This window comes from Neodiprion fabricii, chromosome 1 (assembly GCF_021155785.1).
Source record: "Neodiprion fabricii isolate iyNeoFabr1 chromosome 1, iyNeoFabr1.1, whole genome shotgun sequence".
NCBI lineage: Eukaryota > Metazoa > Arthropoda > Insecta > Hymenoptera > Diprionidae > Neodiprion > Neodiprion fabricii.
Genome location: NC_060239.1, coordinates 35747254 through 35763050, shown reverse-complemented (window position 1 = coordinate 35763050; position 15797 = coordinate 35747254). Strand labels below are relative to the sequence as shown.

Below are 15797 nucleotides of genomic sequence, written 5' to 3'. Positions count from 1 at the left end.
TTTCAGTCCGAATGTCGAGATCGAATCTTGACAGGTGAGGTAAAAATTGTCCATATTAACAGCGATGATTGCGAAAAGGAATGACGAAAACGACAAGATCGCCGAAGACGAAGAAGAACGGAAACACGAATCCATAAGCGACGTGGAATCTGTCGGACATAAACACTCTGTTATTATCTCGATCGATTTCCTAGATTTAAGCTAGAATTGACCGATTACACCCTAACCGCTACGTGAATCTTTAATTCGAGTGTCTTTTCATCTTCAGGAGAATCGGCGGTGGGATGAGAACAAGGTATTTCGAAATCGCCTGGAGTATCTGGCTATCCTCTTCATTCTGCAGTCGGGAAATAACAATTTCATCGTTACCGTGACAAAGTCCGCTCAGTATAACGGAAGTACGTACTCAGAGTAAGAAACTGAACTCCAAAAGTGAGAAACCCGTTTCGAAATACGACGCAGAAATTGATTCCGATTTAATTCTCCTTGAGGGACACATTGCCAACGTTATTTTGGTTCTCGGGTTACGTTACAGTATCGTTTCTGATACTCTACTACGGAATTCACCACATCGTGATAGCGCCGCTTCAATGTCAACATCTGTTCCTTGGATACTATTCAAAGTTTGGCTACATAAAGATATGGAACATCTTTCCAATCGGTTACGGTAAGGATTTTCGCTTCACGGATTACGTGATACCAACAACTCCAAATTTTCGCGAATAATTTACAGGCATTGGCGCGAGCATGATGGCCTTTTCTTTATACACCTGTATTTACTGGAGTGCGTTAACCGGTCAACTCGTCCTACAATCCATCCTGATACCCTTCATGCCGGAAAATTACTGGACCGATTGTACCTACGAGTCTGAAAACTTGCCACCCTGCTTCGAGCTCAGTTCAAAACCCAAAAATGTCGATTGCAACAACACCTATTATCCAGGAATCGCTCAGTACTATCGGTGAGCTCCAGTTCGGTAGCCGTAAGGTGTTCACCAAAGAGTGGCGAACACATAGTTCATCCCCTTCGCTCATTCCTAAATGCATTCCATCTGCTTAATACTAGGGCGTTAAAGAACCCTTCGATACTTTGGTCTGCAGCGTGTCGAACCTCTGGCGACCGGATGAAAAACCCGACGGTATCGGTCCGGTAAACTCAAAATGGGTAGCGGCCTCAGCGCTGGTCTGGGTAATCGTCGGTATTCTGACCACTCGTGACTTCGGATCGTTCAAAGGAGTACAAGGCCTTGCTTATTACTCATTCACTGCATCTCATTCCAAATCATTACGGAAGAAGAAATTGACTTTGATTCATTCTTTCCCAGATGTTTGCTAAGCTCGCTTATTCCGTAACGACCATCTACTTCCTGATGCTACTAATAGATTGGGCGAGCGAGGGTTACTCGGAAAAAGGCACCCTTCTCATGCTGGACTTCAGTGGCTTGTTCAATTACAAAGTGAGCATTAAGTTGACATCACGATGTCTCCTAAGCTTTTTAACTCTTTGATTTAACCCATTTTTTACTGGTGCGCTGAAACCTGCTTCACTCTTGGACTTCAGATCTGGGTCAAAGCATTCACTCACGCTATTCTCATGTCGCACATATGCGAGGGTACCGTCATACAACTGGGAAGCTACGGCCCAGATAACTCCATGCCCGACACAGACGTCCTTCTGGTTGGCTTTCTTGCCAGCATACTGCAGTACCTTGGAATCTATTATGTCTTTTCCTGTTATGGGTCAATGGCTGATAATCAGGGCCTTGATACGAGCTGCTTCACCTGGCCACGTTCGTTGAATAATTATTCTTTATACCGGCGTTGCGTTGACTTCGGTTGCTTTTAGTTTTTCACCTCGAGTCAACTCGAGACAACAATTAGCCTGGTTTTTTTGTTGCAGACGAGGTGGTCGTCACGGCTTTTATCCCAACTCAATTATCCTTGCTGCCGATGGCAAAGCTTTGGATCGTTGCGGTTTTTTTGATTTTTTTTATAAAGGGAGTCATGGAGATGGTGAGGCTTTATTATGTATGTCCATGCAACCGAACTGTTCAGTGTTTTCGCCGACAAATGATACCTTTTCGATTTCAGACCATAGTCTTCACCGCAACGGTCAATTCTTTCTTGGAAGCTTTTCCATCTGTAAAATCGTACCGGTCATATCTTGTCAGCATAGTGACGCTTTCCTGTTTTGCAGTTAGCCTTATTTTCACGACAAAGGTATAAAATGCGGTTTAACAGTCCTGGAGATGAAATTTTTTTCTCAATCCGACACCCTCTTCAGGTTGGAGGAATATTTATCAACGATTTTCTCGACTTTGTTGGAACCTTGGTGACCCTGTTGATCCTTGCGATCATGACTTCGCTTATCCTATTTTCTTACTCCGTAACACGGCTCTGCGACGATATACAATTCATGTACAAATTCGAACCGAATCTTCTCATGAAGGCCATGTTCTATTTGACGCCGCTGATTGCCACGGTTAGTGAATCTTGCTTTTTGTCCATGTACACGAGGTGATTTCTAAATACTTGTTCAATTCCAGTACTACACGATCTACCACCTCGCAGTCTTCTTCTCTCTGCCCACTAGGATAAATACTCTATATGACGAACTTTGGGAGCTTGAGCCTTTCCTGATCCTTTCCTGCATCAGCCTCGTAATTCCTCTTCTCATTGTTGGTCTAATCACGTACGGCATACACGTACGAACTCATGTGAGTAATGTTTCTAGTAAGCGAAAATCATCAATCATCAGTATAAGATCGATCGCTTCTTAGTTACTATATGCATGCGACAAGGTAGACAGTGGGGCTACTATTTTATCCGACGAAATACTGGGGCTGCCCCGACGAGGAGATGAACGTAACACGACGAGGCTTCAATCCCAGGAGAGAATTGCGTTACAAGGTGAATAAGCCGTGCGCTCACATCTGTCTGCTCGACAACAAGCGAATGGAGGCGGAAATCCGAAAGAGGGAAGCTATCAGAAACAAGCTGAAACAGTACGGATTGAAAACCTTAAAAGACGGCGTTTGAAGAGCCCTGTGATACTCCAATTGAAATCCTAAAAAAGTTCCGTTTCTTGGTAATCAGTGAATCGAGGAGGTGAGGGTACAATTAAATAACGACAATATTACAATACGATGATTCTTTATAAGACAAATTATCATAATGAAAATTCGCATTGGATAAATTAGCAAAATTCAAAGCACGAGTAGTTGTTAAAATTTACCAAACTGTTGATACAAACAATGGTTGAAGCCTAGCGAGATTAATTGTAGGTCATGTATCTCGGGGTGGCGGAGAACTTGGCGTACGATTTAATCACTTTGTGAATAGCTTCTAGGAAGTCTTTCTCCGTTGCTACCTTGCGACGCGCTCTGATTGCGAACATGCCGGCCTCGGTACAAACTGAGCGAATTTCAGCCCCTGTGCTGTTTGGACATAATCGAGCGAGTAGTTCGAACCGAATATTTCTTTCGACGCTCATGGAACGTGCGTGAATTTTGAATATATGCGTTCGGCCCTCTAGATCAGGCAATCCGAATTCTACTTTTCGGTCCAAACGTCCAGGACGCATTAAAGCCGGATCTAGAGTGTCTGGTCTGTTAGTTGCCATCAGTACTTTGATGTTACCTCTCGGATCGAACCTGGAAAATTGTGGTCATTATATCGGACTGTGTAGTCAATAACCTGGCGACGATTGGTTATGCATTATCTAAAGACACTTCTATTTATAGTATTTCTAAAACTCACCCGTCCAACTGGTTGATCAACTCGAGCATAGTACGCTGTACCTCATTGTCTCCACCGGCGCCATCGTCAAACCTTGCACCACCGATCGCGTCAATTTCATCAAAGAAAATTAGACAAGCTTTCTTGCTACGCGCCATTTCAAACAGTTCTCTGACCATTCGAGCACCCTGTTCAGGTAAGTATCAATGAGTTATAATTAATATTTCTTTCACGAACAGAGCTTTTCCTTGTTTGCTACATACCTCTCCAACGTATTTCTGAACTAATTCAGAACCGATAACACGAATAAAGCAAGCGTCGGTTCTGTTTGCTACTGCTCGAGCGCATAGCGTCTTTCCCGTACCTGGTGGTCCGAACAGTAAGACTCCTTTTGGTGGCTCGATACCTAGGTTGACGAATTTCTCAGGCTAGAAACGTACAGAGGAAAAAATTAATCATCATTAAAAACGACAATTGTTACTATTTTTTCCAATCTCAAGTACTCCCGACAGTATGTGACGCCGAGTTTTTGCATAAAAGTTAACGACTGTGCAACGAAAAATGACAGTTTTCATAAAAAATTATTGAACAAAAAGTAACAAATATCCATATTTGTTACTAACAGTTGTCTCCGCGATTATGAATTATTGACAAAATTTGTTCGTACATGTAAAAGTGGCGTTTCAACAACTTCTCTAAGCTTCTCAATCTGCTCTTTGCATCCTCCCACATCGCTGTAGGTGACATCAGGTTTTTCCTCTACTTGCATCATGGTGACGGTGGGATCGATCTTCGGAGGCAGAGGAATGTGGATTTGGTACTTATTGCGGTCGACACCGACGCGCATTCCCTCTTCTATATCCGTGGGGGCGACAGAGTCGGCTAGATCTACGACGAACTTTGCGAATTGCTTCACGTTTATTATGTACTTGGGATCATCCGAGTCGGCATTTATGATTTTGGTGCATCTCGCTACTTGCAGCGGCTGCTCATTCTGCAGCGTCTGTTTGTCCGCTGCCAAATCCCAGAGCGCAGGCGGCGCCAGTCCCGTGTCCGACTCTTTGATGCCCGTCAATTCATTTACGCGCTTTATTATTGTCTGAATGTCTTCCTCGACGACTTTTATGCTCTTTGTGTATTGTCCCTGGCCCTGAAACAGGAAAGAGAGTGAATCAGGTTGAATATAATTTTGCGATGTGTTTCAACACAAGTGTTTCTATCGCAATATTTACAAACTTACGTATGTTTTAAGTAATGCGATATCTCCCTCGTCAAGAGCTGAAACAGTAAAATACAATTCAATAACCGAATAAAATGCCGTGTAATAGAGCATCGATATTTCGAATCAAGCGAAAGTTTCCCTGGCGGGATTCTCACATTTTATTTCCTTTTCTTCCTTCTCTTTCTCCGGTTTCACCTTACGCATATCGTCTCCTAGATGGTCCGGCATTTTTTATTGATTTTATTATCAATACTCCGGAATTATAATATGTTACACTTCGTAAATTTCAGAATGACAAACGGTCGGTCGACTAGGTTAGGTTAGGATCAATCTGTATTACAAGCAGAATTACCGTTCGTGACAGATGGGCATGAAATTTTTTACGTGTGCATAGATGGCGAAGGCGAATCATCAAAATGGATAGGCTTCGTTCAAGTAGTATTTTATTTTGCCGCCAGATAGAAGCAGCAGTATTGAAAACTAGTCCCAATTTGTACCTATGTTACCATCAGCGGTTCGAATTCGTTGGAATCACGACCAACCGCGAAAAATGGTGATACAAAACTTTACGTTGAAAACGGGAGGCAGAACGGTTTTTGTAGCAGTTCTACACAGCTTGTTTGAATCTAAGATAGAAGAATGTGTTAAATCTTTATAATTCGTATTGCAAAGAGGACAATTCTTACGTATTACATCTGAGTTCGATTTATTAGGATAATTGGTCAACAGTTGTGACGCTCGTTTTACTTATAAGGAATGCGACGTCTCAACGACGGAATGAAGAGAATGTATTACGCAGACGGTATTTCGTTATTGTGTATAAATCTTTCATGATTCATTTTAGCACTGCACTGTATTACATCTGTATAATTATATTATTCATAGAAATTTGAATTATCCGTAAGAATTTTCCCCTTTGTTAAGTGTTCATTTTCGATCTATAGAAAATATTAGGTGAACAGGGTTTGGAATTTTTTTGTTCTGAATATACACGTAGAAGTTATTTACATCCGGGTACACAATATTGCCTTGTGTTTTGGAGATAGCACCATATATCACGATAGATGTGTTCTAATCGTGATCTGACGTAATTCTAAGCCGCAGCTCGCTTTCCACTAGGTTTGAATTGTCGATATTTTTAAGGTGACTATGACTATAAATTCTGGTATTACCGATTGAAATATGCGAAAGAATATTGACATGACCTATTTGGGTGGCAGCGGTTGGCATTTTGTATAAACGTTGCGTACATCGATGTTTCAGATTAAGGCTTGTATAAATTGACGCTTTCCAGTTCCACAAAACCTAATGTTTATTGATCGTTATCATCATAATGTTATCATTAATATTGTTCACTAAAATTTCTGTCTATAAATGTCATCTGCTCTTGCGAAACATTTAAAAGATACGCCCACCTAATCTGGAACAGCGAAATACTCGTTTTTTTCTTAGCACTCCCTGAGTACGCATAAAAAAACATTTATATTCTATGAGAAAAATGTTCGAGGTCATATTTCTTTGCGAAAGATATACGATCCTTATACATTGGGTTAATGCGACATAGTGCAAGAGAATACGTGTCCGCAAATAATGTTCGCAAATATATTTCTCATGCGGGCAATTCTAGACCTGTTTTTGCTGTTTGAGTTACGGGACGATGAATATTGGAAAACATATGTTATCTAAACAGTGATCTCCACCTTGGGATTCACTTAGAGATGTGTTATTAAACATGTCATATACACACCTACCGTGATCCGGATGTTCTGTAACACGGTCATAAATTCTCGCTAAATTCCAATCAAACTAAAGTATGTATAAGTAATATATGTGGTACAAGAACGATTCACTAACGGTAAACGTCATATGCTGATGACTTTATATATTTTTGAAAAATGGGGATTAAAATACTTATTGTCGTGGGTATATGTTTTTTATTCAAATCCCGTTATACATCGGACGTTAATTACAATAGCGTTAATCGTATATAGCTGGATTATCGGTAAAAAATGAAACAGATCTAACATGAATTTATGTGTCATAATTAATATTAGTTCGTTTTAGGGTTCGACGACGGTCGCAGCTCGTAGCCTTGTCGGTCAGCCTTGACAGTGTCTTCGCCAAGTTTCATTTTTCAGCGGCAGAAGCGGCTCTTTTCTGGTATCTGGCGGTGCTCGGGATGTGGACTCCTTGGGGATGGAAACCGTTTTCATCAGCGGTGTAACGGACTTGGATGGGAGTTCCGTCGGGGGCGGTGTAAGAGTACTCTCCGACCACAGCCTGAAACAAAAATTGAAAGGCAGTTGAGCAGTGACTTCCGTTCGAAAAAACGAGAAAGCCGAAAATATCAGAAAGAAGGAAAAAGGGAAACGCATAGAGAACGCGAGAGGTATTGCAGAGTCGAATGGTTGCAAAGACGGTAAACCTCATTAAGGATGATGATCGTGCGAAAATAAAAAGAGTATTTCACACATCAATTTCGATTACGACACCTAGGCGTGGCAATTTTATACCACCAACTGAGAAGCTCGTATTCAATGTTAAACCAAATTCAGAACTAGTCTTCGCTCATTCGGAGGTGATCTTCTTTCGTAAGAATTTAAATAACACGAATGTTTCGACAAGTTTTATAGCTCTTTGATTAGCTTCGCGAACCACTTTATATCGCCGCGCTGATTTTTAAGTGCCGATCGATATCAAGCTCATCTAGATTCTTCCCCTCGGTAATGGATCCGAACTTCGACCAGTTTCAAGAAATCAATTCATTTGATATTATCTCGAATCGAAAGTGTTTCTGGGCTGATTAAACGCATCGACTCGCTTTTCAATATATGAGACATCGGAAAGACGGATGGTGACGAATGGAGTTAGGATTACACGGCTGTTCAATAATTGTGCAAACCTCTTCTGGACCGTTGCGACCAACGACTGATGAGCCGCTCTCGGCAGCAGTGATTCCATTCTCAGTCTGGTAGCTATACCTGTAACTACCATCCGGAGCGCTGGCCTGATCCTGGTTGACGATGCGGGCGTAGGATTCGCTGGAAGAAAAAACAAGGATAATCGTTCAATAAAAATTACCCAATCCACACTTTCCGCCGCGGAATTGGAAAAACTGGCGATTCATCCGCGAATCTGATCCTTCGAGAGCAATTTCACCAAGAGTTTGCCTCGTCAGTGAAAGAAGACCTTGGTCCCGAGTAGCAAATCAAATTTCGGTACCTTCCCAACGCCTTCGGGACGATCGGGACGACTGGAGCGACTACCGGAAACACTGGGTTAACCTCGGCTACCGTTGCAATTTTCTTGAATGCTTCCTTCGCCTTTGATTCGATGGGCTTGAAGGTCTGGTAGCCGGCGTATCCGGGGTAGCCACGGTATCCGTCGTATCCTGCGTATCCTGGGTATAATCCAGAGTATCCTGAGTATCCCGAGTATCCTCGGTATCCTGGATATCCCGTGTATCCTGGGTATCCCGAGTATCCTCGGTATCCTGGGTACACGCCGGAGTATCCAGCGTATCCTTCGTATCCTGGATACCCGATGTACTGGCCAAGAGCCACTCCCAAAAGAGCACAAGCGACGATCTGGAATAATACAGAAGTTACGCTGGATGAGTTTCACTTTTTCCGATGTTACCGCAGATACGAGTATAAATATCACACTGTTCCCAATATTCGAGACAATCGAAAAAGGGCTAATGCGTTTGTCGAGTCTTTGTAATATTTAAAAAAACACTCACTAAGAACTGCATGTTCAACGATATGATGCTGTCGAGAGGATTGAGCTCCGGGTTAATTTGATTTCTGGAGTCCGAGTTCGCTCTATTTATATGAAAGTGATCAGGACTCCTTCTCCGTATCTACCAATCGGATCGCCCGTATTCTGAAACCAGTTCAATCCCTTAACAGTGTTGAAGCATGTGTATAATCGTCGCACGTGAATCGGCGAATGAGTTTGAATAAAAAAAAAAAAACAATAATAATAAAAAATGAAGACAAAATTAAAACTCGTCCGGTACACACCCATCAATTTACCAATATTTCTCAATCCGAACTATTAACATTAGCATTTATACAATTTTTTAGGACTGTGTTCAATGCCCGTAGGCGTAAACATACGATGATGAACGGATGTGACGAATTCAGCTATGCGAGTAACATCATTGATCTCAATGTCACCAGATTAGAGAGAATTCAAATTCGGTGGGTGTTACCATTTACGGAATGTCAATAGTCGATCGTTTATTTATATAACATATTTAATGGCTTTCGAAGGCCAATCGTTGGACTTGAGATAAGATTAAATCCTCCTGTCAATTTGGAAACTGGTATACTATAAAACTGCGGAATCATCAGGGCGACATTGTTTTTCCAGGCGCCAATTGTACAGGACATTAAAAACAGCCGCATAAAGCTTTATGGAGGTGTGAATACGTAGATACAATGATAAATTTATTCGCACTGAAGCTAATTATCATACGGAAATGTTTTCGGATTTGCTAAGGATCGAAAGACCGATACGGCCATCCAAGAAATTTAATCCGTGAGGCAGATGATCTCATTGATCGAACCACATCTAGCCGGATGTAATCGAAATGGCGCCACGCTAATTATGACGTACTATCGCCAATTCGCAGGGCTTATAGGTGAAGTAATGAAAACAAATCGTAAGGACAAATGTTTTCGGGGTACTCTTCATCGCCATTGAACCCAAAGCTATCACTGGAACAAGTACCGTCAATTATCATAAAAATATTTTAGAACGAGTGATTTCATTGCCAAATTTGATAGCAATGTTTCATGGCCATCAATTAACTGTCAAGTTCTGCAAATTTCAGATTTTTCTATCGCGCCGTTCCCGAGATCATCGTGAGAGTTTGTCGGGAGAAACCGAAATCTTTCTGGCAATCATTTTTTGTATATTGTAATGTTCCAAAAATGTCAAAATTGAAATGACAAAACTTCATTTCCAACCGAAATTATAAACTTTTTTTTTCAATCTATATGTGATTTAAAGTAAAAGGACAGGAGAACCTGGCAGGGGAAAGAAAATGTTAAATCGTGTCGAACTCGCTATGCTTTCAAGAAGGGATCGAATTTCTAATTTCCCGCTTCGGAACCGCGCGCAAATTTCAAAATACCGCTCGCAGAGCGAGCCGAATTTCACCTACGTATTTAAATGCGTCTGAAGCATCGAAGCGGGTTTCAGAGCATGATGCACACGAGCAGTTGCCATAGGTTCATTAATGTTACCGATATAGCGATTCATCGGGTTGTGTTATTTTCGCGAAGTCGATACTTTGCCTTGCCGCTAGATAGAGACAGCGGTGGCAAAAATTTGGACAACGTTCATCGTAGCTGCGGCAGCGACTTTGAATCGCCCGAGAATCTCACAATCCGATGCGAATAATTGGGACGAAAAGAAAACTATACATTTTGTTAATTTGCGAAAGATAAAATCGTTTCTCCTCGATAAATTAATTTTTATTATTATAAACCTATTTTAAATATGTGACATACGATAAAATTAGAAGCGTGCGCGCGGCTTTCGTGAATTTTGGAAAGCGTACAGTGTTTCAAACTTCGTGAAAATAATATATTGATATTATTTTCTTATAATGTTCGATTCTGGCTAGCAATCAACAGAATAACGAAATCAGTCCTTTCGCTACGCAATTTTTATTTTCGTTTTTTACAATTTTCTCGAAACATACTGCATATTAAATAATTGTGAAGTATATGAAGTGGGGGTAAAATTTCTGACAAATCGATTGCCGCTATTCATTTTTTAAAATTATTCTCACATTGCGAGAAAAACGCAAATTTTGAAAAAAAAAACAGCTCTTGAAACTTGTCCAAAACATCTCAAAATCGGCCAAAAAGTGTTTCTTTACTCAAATGAAGGCATTTTGAGTCAATGTTTTCATTTTAAAGTGAAGGGGTTGAAAAAACTGCGAAACAGGATTCACTTTTTTCCGATTCACATCGGTAGGTATGCATCCCCTTGTAAAATACGGTTCAATCAAGGTCTGTCAAGCTATTCGGTCTCTGATTTATATGCACAAATGAAATTCGCCTCGCATTACGAAATAGAAGTTCTTGTATATTACTTATCTTGTCTGATTGATTACTGTAATTTGTCAACGATAATGCGCGTCTCGCTTATAAGGATAATGTTGCGTTACAATGTTTCACGATGGACTAATGACAATATTTTGCAAATACTGTACAACATGCCATCAATGTATACAAAAATAACGTTAAATTAATGCTGTTTTCGTTGTTCACAGGAATTTAACCACGCCTAAGCTTGTTTTTCCCAACGGATTTAATTTCTTATTCATCGAAACGTAGCACGTGAAGTGCATGGCCTCAGTTTGCGAATTCCAATCTTAATCTATGACACTATTTGCAAATAGTTGTCGATAATACACTCGTGGCTAATTATACAATTAGTCATACCGCACAGCAGTTTGAGATTACCCGAAATTGAAAGTTCTAGAGAATATTAATTCCATATCCGGGATATCACAATCCGCTGAAATACGGGAATACTTTTTCATCGATGACATAATTGGATATGAAGACGTGGCATTTTGTGCCAAATACTTCGTTAGATCGATGCAACGAACAGTTTGCACGAATCGCGATATGCAGTTCTGTAAAAAGGTCTATCGAGCGTACATGCGGTTGGTTGACGTAACGTGTAATTCGAAATATTACGAGCGTTTATACGTATGAAAATATCATTTGCCATTGCCCAACAACACCTTTTGATAGGTAGGCATACTATATACGTCCGCCTACACTGGAACGGATCCACACCGACAAACGAGCGCAAATATACGTATATTAGACGGTCCTTGACCAGTATAATAAAATAAAAAATGCAAAATCGTGGAAGATACTTGGGATGCGTAGAGCACTTTCACCTTTGCCTAGGCGGGCCGAGCCGCAGCCTCGCCCTGAGCTTATACACACGGGTGTTGTTCAGTGCCAGACATCGGTTCGAAGGGTGGGGGGGAAATGAAGATGGAGATAAAAATAAGAGGAAAAAAAAAAGAATAGTAATAGACAAAAAGTGGTTTGGTCTGTCATGTGTCAGCGTGAATAAATTCCAAGCAACTAAGTTATCCAAGGGTCCAAACGAAATGGCATGGTCTCGATTTTAAATTTGAATTTTTATTTTATACTCAATTATTCCACGCGAGTTGACGTTGTATGTGTATTGGGGCATTCCGCGTCAAATTAACCGCCCATGTGCCTCGTCCTCTTCGATTTTAATCATTTTTTGATACGATTTTCATACCGACTCGAAAAAGGTCTGTGAATTTTTTCAGATTTTCTTCAGCCACCGGTGAAATTTGGAAAAAAAAAGTAAATATCCAATTCCAAAAACACCATTTTTTCGAAACTGTACAAATTCCCACAGGTTCTATGATTAGAAATGTGATTTTTAAGCACCGCATGATAACGGGATCTCAATATTTACTATTTTTTTTTTTTTAAGATTTTAGTTTTCCCATGTTCGAATTGAAGTTTATTTTCCCATTCCCCGGTCTAAATAGATCACGGAATCATACAAATAATGCGATTCTGCAATCTATTTAGATCGAGGCGCATGAAAAATAAAAAAGCACGACCACTTCGGAAATAGTAAATAGTAAAATAATAAATAATATTGAGACCCCATTATCATGTCTTGCGTAAAACCCATATTTCGAATCACAGAATCAGTGTGAAATGTTAAAAAAAAATTTAAATCGCGTTTTCGTCATTGTTTCTGCGAGTTTTTACCAATTCCACTGTTGGCTGAAAAAAATCTGAAAGAATTCCCGGGATCTTTTTGGGTTGACAAGAACATCATACTAAAAAATGATGAGAATCGAAGAGGGTGAGATGCATGGGCTGCTAATTTGACGTGGCATGCCCCATACATCGCATTGAGAACGTGTTCGTCCGGCTACTCATCTCGACCTTCGAATTTGCCCAAACCCGTGAGATTGAACGTGGATGCCTCTTGCTACGAGGAAGTTGTATTACACGGTCGTAAATCACGGAATTTCATTAAAACTTAAGGTATAATAGGCGGACAGACGAGAGAATTTGATTCGCCAGCATTGAAATTTCCATAGTTCCGTGGGTTACTGTAGTACACAGTCCTTGACTATTCTCATTTTTTACCATCACTGAAAAGTATAGTTCTGGGTGTGACGCGAAAATCAGTCTTGTACCTGTAATCTGCTGAAAATCTAGCATGTATTACTGTACAGTTTTTGATCTACGGTCACTGTTCGTTCCAAACTTTTTCCAGCCATTTCGATCATTTCACGTTTGTACAACAATAGATTGATATCAAGACCTTGTTTAGCCGAAAAAGAAGCAGAAATCTAAACAAACACATTCGATGTTGTAATAGCCAGGAAATGTAATAGCAGCGACAATCACTACGATTATATACTGCAAATAGTTTCTTGCGTCACATTTTCCTGCAATTCTAAAATTATTGGCATCGTTTTTGCAACTGTACCCTGGACTTTTCTGAAATTTTCTATAATAACAATATCTATAATGCGATACTCGTCAGGATCAGATCAGGATGTGTATAACAATATGATAAAGGCAAATTGTTTTGTTTGAATTATAGTTGAAACTTTATTAATTCATCTTCCACTTCTACAATTCTCATGTCGGTCGGTGAAATTGCACATTACAACAAATGTGGCGCTCAGGCCAAGCAGATTAATAACTAACGCTAGTTTGTTTCCAAATAAATACGCCGGTGATCAGGTCCTTATTCCTTGTTCTTTGCTGCTTCTACGGGCTTAGCCACAACGTTAAGGGCGCGACCCTCGTACTGTCGGGCGTATCCTGAACCTACAGTGCTGATGTGGACACCCTGGGGGTGGAAGCCGTTTCCGTCAGCGACGTATCGGACTTGGAAGGGAGTACCGTCGGGGGCGACGTAAGAGTACTCTCCGTTAACAACCTGGAACGGAAATGCGCATGAGCGTTTGACATCGGGGAGGAAGAAGGGTTATCGCTCCGTATCGAGAGCGGTACGAGTAGCGGAGTGCGGTCTTCGTACGCGAAGGTGCGTGTGCATCGACGATTGATAAAGTGAGATAAGGGGACGTAAAGTCCGATGCAAAATGCCGGGGAGTTTGTCTGGATCCTGACATCGCGGTCGACTTTATACCTCGCACGGCGGTGTTTCGAAACTTTTAACTGCGGTGGCCTTAAAATCGTGACCTTACTCATCAGGTATTGTTTGACTCTTTTACCTTATTTTCCCCTTCCCAATTCGGTTTGCTGGTAAGAATCAATCGTTTACGACTGGCGTGCGCAACAGAATTACACGAGAAATCGTAATTCTGTCAACGGAGGGGGAGGAGTGAGAGAGAGGTTAATTAAAAGGCAAAGCGAGGAAGAATAAACTGGGCAGTAACCGGTCGAGAGAATCGATTACTCGGGGATAAAAATGTTTTGCCACCAATTAGACCGAGTATTATTTACCTCTACTGGACCGGTGGGACCGTTGGCGGGAGAGCCGCTCTCGGCAGCGGAGATTCCGTTGTCAGTACTGTATCTGTAGGAGTAAGAACCGTCCGGAGAGACATCCTGTTCTTGGGCCAAAATACGGGCGTAGACTCCGCTGGAAAAGATGATGCAAATTTACAGTCGACGTTCGTTCCAGGGTAGAAAATTACCATTTATAAACGGTCAAAAAGTCGAAGGCCCCTTGTCGACGACCGAGTCAATAGTCAGGATTCGAATTCTGGCCTACCTTTCGTACGCTCCCTTGGTGTAGACTGGAGTGACGACTGGATTGACGGGGAAGACCGATTTGACCGGGACTATTTCCTTCTCTTTGGTCTCAACAGGCTTGGCGGGCTGGAATCCGGGGTAGCCACGGTATCCCTGGTATCCTTGGTATCCCTGGTATCCTTGGTATCCCTGGTATCCTGGGTATCCCTGGTATCCCTGGTATCCCCGGTATCCCTGGTATCCTGGGTATCCCTGGTTGCCCTGGTATCCTGGGTATCCCTGGTTGCCCTGGTAGCCTGGGAAGCCTTGGTATGTGTTGTACTGGCCAAGAGCCACGCCCAAAAGAGCGCAAGCGACGATCTGGAATTAAAGAATAATTAAGTTCGTACGGCAATAATTCCTCGGGTAGTAATTTACTCCCTTATTTTTTCGCTTCGATTACCGAGTACTAACTCTGCCTCGTTTTCGATTATTAGGTATATTTTATCGATCAAAAATTATAAGTGACTGTAAAAACGATCGTCCGGTAATAATAACTCGATAACTATTCGGATAGATCACTCACTAGGAACTGCATGGTCAGAGTAGAAGATGCTCCCGATAGGATAGAACTTCGGATGAATCTGATTTCTGGATACGGATCCCGCACCATTTATACCAAATTGATCAGTAGCGGCTAATCGCCTCCTCCAATCAGGTGCCGGCGCGGTATTGTCAAATCGACTCATCCCTTGATTAGTCTCGACTTGTAGATGTTAATTCGCGCACGCAAATCCGAGGATGAGTAAATGTGAAGGGAAAAAAGAAAAGATAAAACAAAACCAAACGACAGAATTAAAAATGGTAAAAAACAAATATTATTACCACTTGTCCGGTGTACATCCATTAATTTACAAATATTCATAGATCCCCGGCAGTTTAAATTTGCACGTACACGTACACGGATTTCGCGGTTTCTACGTGTTTGTTCGCCTCAGGCATACATATCGAATTTAGGTTGTCGTTAAAACGGATGTCGCATGACGACCCTGCGCCAACACTATCATACCACGTGTGGAATTCCAATT

The 15797-nt window shown here is 41.4% G+C and overlaps 3 protein-coding genes across 3 annotated transcripts; 1 reads left to right on the top strand and 2 right to left on the bottom strand.

Moving 5' to 3' along the window:
• The first annotated feature begins 64 nt into the window (after positions 1-64).
• Positions 65-3039, top strand: LOC124187905 (sodium- and chloride-dependent betaine transporter-like). Its single transcript, XM_046580088.1, has 12 exons — positions 65-151; positions 269-398; positions 536-667; positions 734-962; positions 1102-1237; positions 1326-1457; positions 1562-1790; positions 1901-2013; positions 2092-2220; positions 2285-2482; positions 2547-2717; positions 2806-3039. The coding sequence occupies exons 1-12, from the start codon at positions 65-67 to the stop codon at positions 3037-3039; spliced, it is 1920 nt and encodes a 639-aa protein (XP_046436044.1).
• Positions 3040-3136: 97 nt separating this feature from the next.
• On the bottom strand, positions 3137-5326 carry LOC124178631 (26S proteasome regulatory subunit 7). Its single transcript, XM_046562121.1, has 6 exons — positions 5116-5326; positions 4979-5016; positions 4406-4888; positions 4002-4166; positions 3760-3926; positions 3137-3653 (listed from the first exon to the last, which is right to left on the bottom strand). Exons 1-6 carry the CDS (start codon positions 5186-5188, stop codon positions 3275-3277), a joined length of 1305 nt encoding a protein of 434 aa, XP_046418077.1. The 5' UTR covers positions 5189-5326; the 3' UTR covers positions 3137-3274.
• A 1548-nt stretch (positions 5327-6874) lies between these two features.
• Positions 6875-15451, bottom strand: LOC124187904 (collagen alpha-1(IV) chain-like). Its single transcript, XM_046580087.1, has 8 exons — positions 15296-15451; positions 14750-15090; positions 14479-14617; positions 13760-13951; positions 8703-8822; positions 8183-8547; positions 7863-8001; positions 6875-7240 (listed from the first exon to the last, which is right to left on the bottom strand). The coding sequence occupies exons 1-8, from the start codon at positions 15380-15382 to the stop codon at positions 7088-7090; spliced, it is 1536 nt and encodes a 511-aa protein (XP_046436043.1). The 5' UTR covers positions 15383-15451; the 3' UTR covers positions 6875-7087.
• Positions 15452-15797: the final 346 nt, after the last annotated feature.

Coding starts and splice junctions, on each gene's coding strand:
- LOC124187905 (XM_046580088.1), top strand. CDS start 65: ATGATTGCGAAAAGGAATGACGAAAACGACAAGATCGCCGAAGACGAA. Junction 963..1,101: donor GGAATCGCTCAGTACTATCG/GTGAGCTCCAGT, acceptor TTTGGTCTGCAG/CGTGTCGAACCTCTGGCGAC. Junction 1,458..1,561: donor GTGGCTTGTTCAATTACAAA/GTGAGCATTAAG, acceptor CTTGGACTTCAG/ATCTGGGTCAAAGCATTCAC.
- LOC124178631 (XM_046562121.1), bottom strand. CDS start 5,188: ATGCCGGACCATCTAGGAGACGATATGCGTAAGGTGAAACCGGAGAAA. Junction 5,017..5,115: donor GGAAGAAAAGGAAATAAAAT/GTGAGAATCCCG, acceptor TTACTGTTTCAG/CTCTTGACGAGGGAGATATC. Junction 4,167..4,405: donor TTGAAACGCCACTTTTACAT/GTACGAACAAAT, acceptor GTACGTTTCTAG/CCTGAGAAATTCGTCAACCT.
- LOC124187904 (XM_046580087.1), bottom strand. CDS start 15,382: ATGGTGCGGGATCCGTATCCAGAAATCAGATTCATCCGAAGTTCTATC. Junction 8,002..8,182: donor GTCCCGAAGGCGTTGGGAAG/GTACCGAAATTT, acceptor TTTTTCTTCCAG/CGAATCCTACGCCCGCATCG. Junction 7,241..7,862: donor GTCGCAACGGTCCAGAAGAG/GTTTGCACAATT, acceptor TTTTTGTTTCAG/GCTGTGGTCGGAGAGTACTC.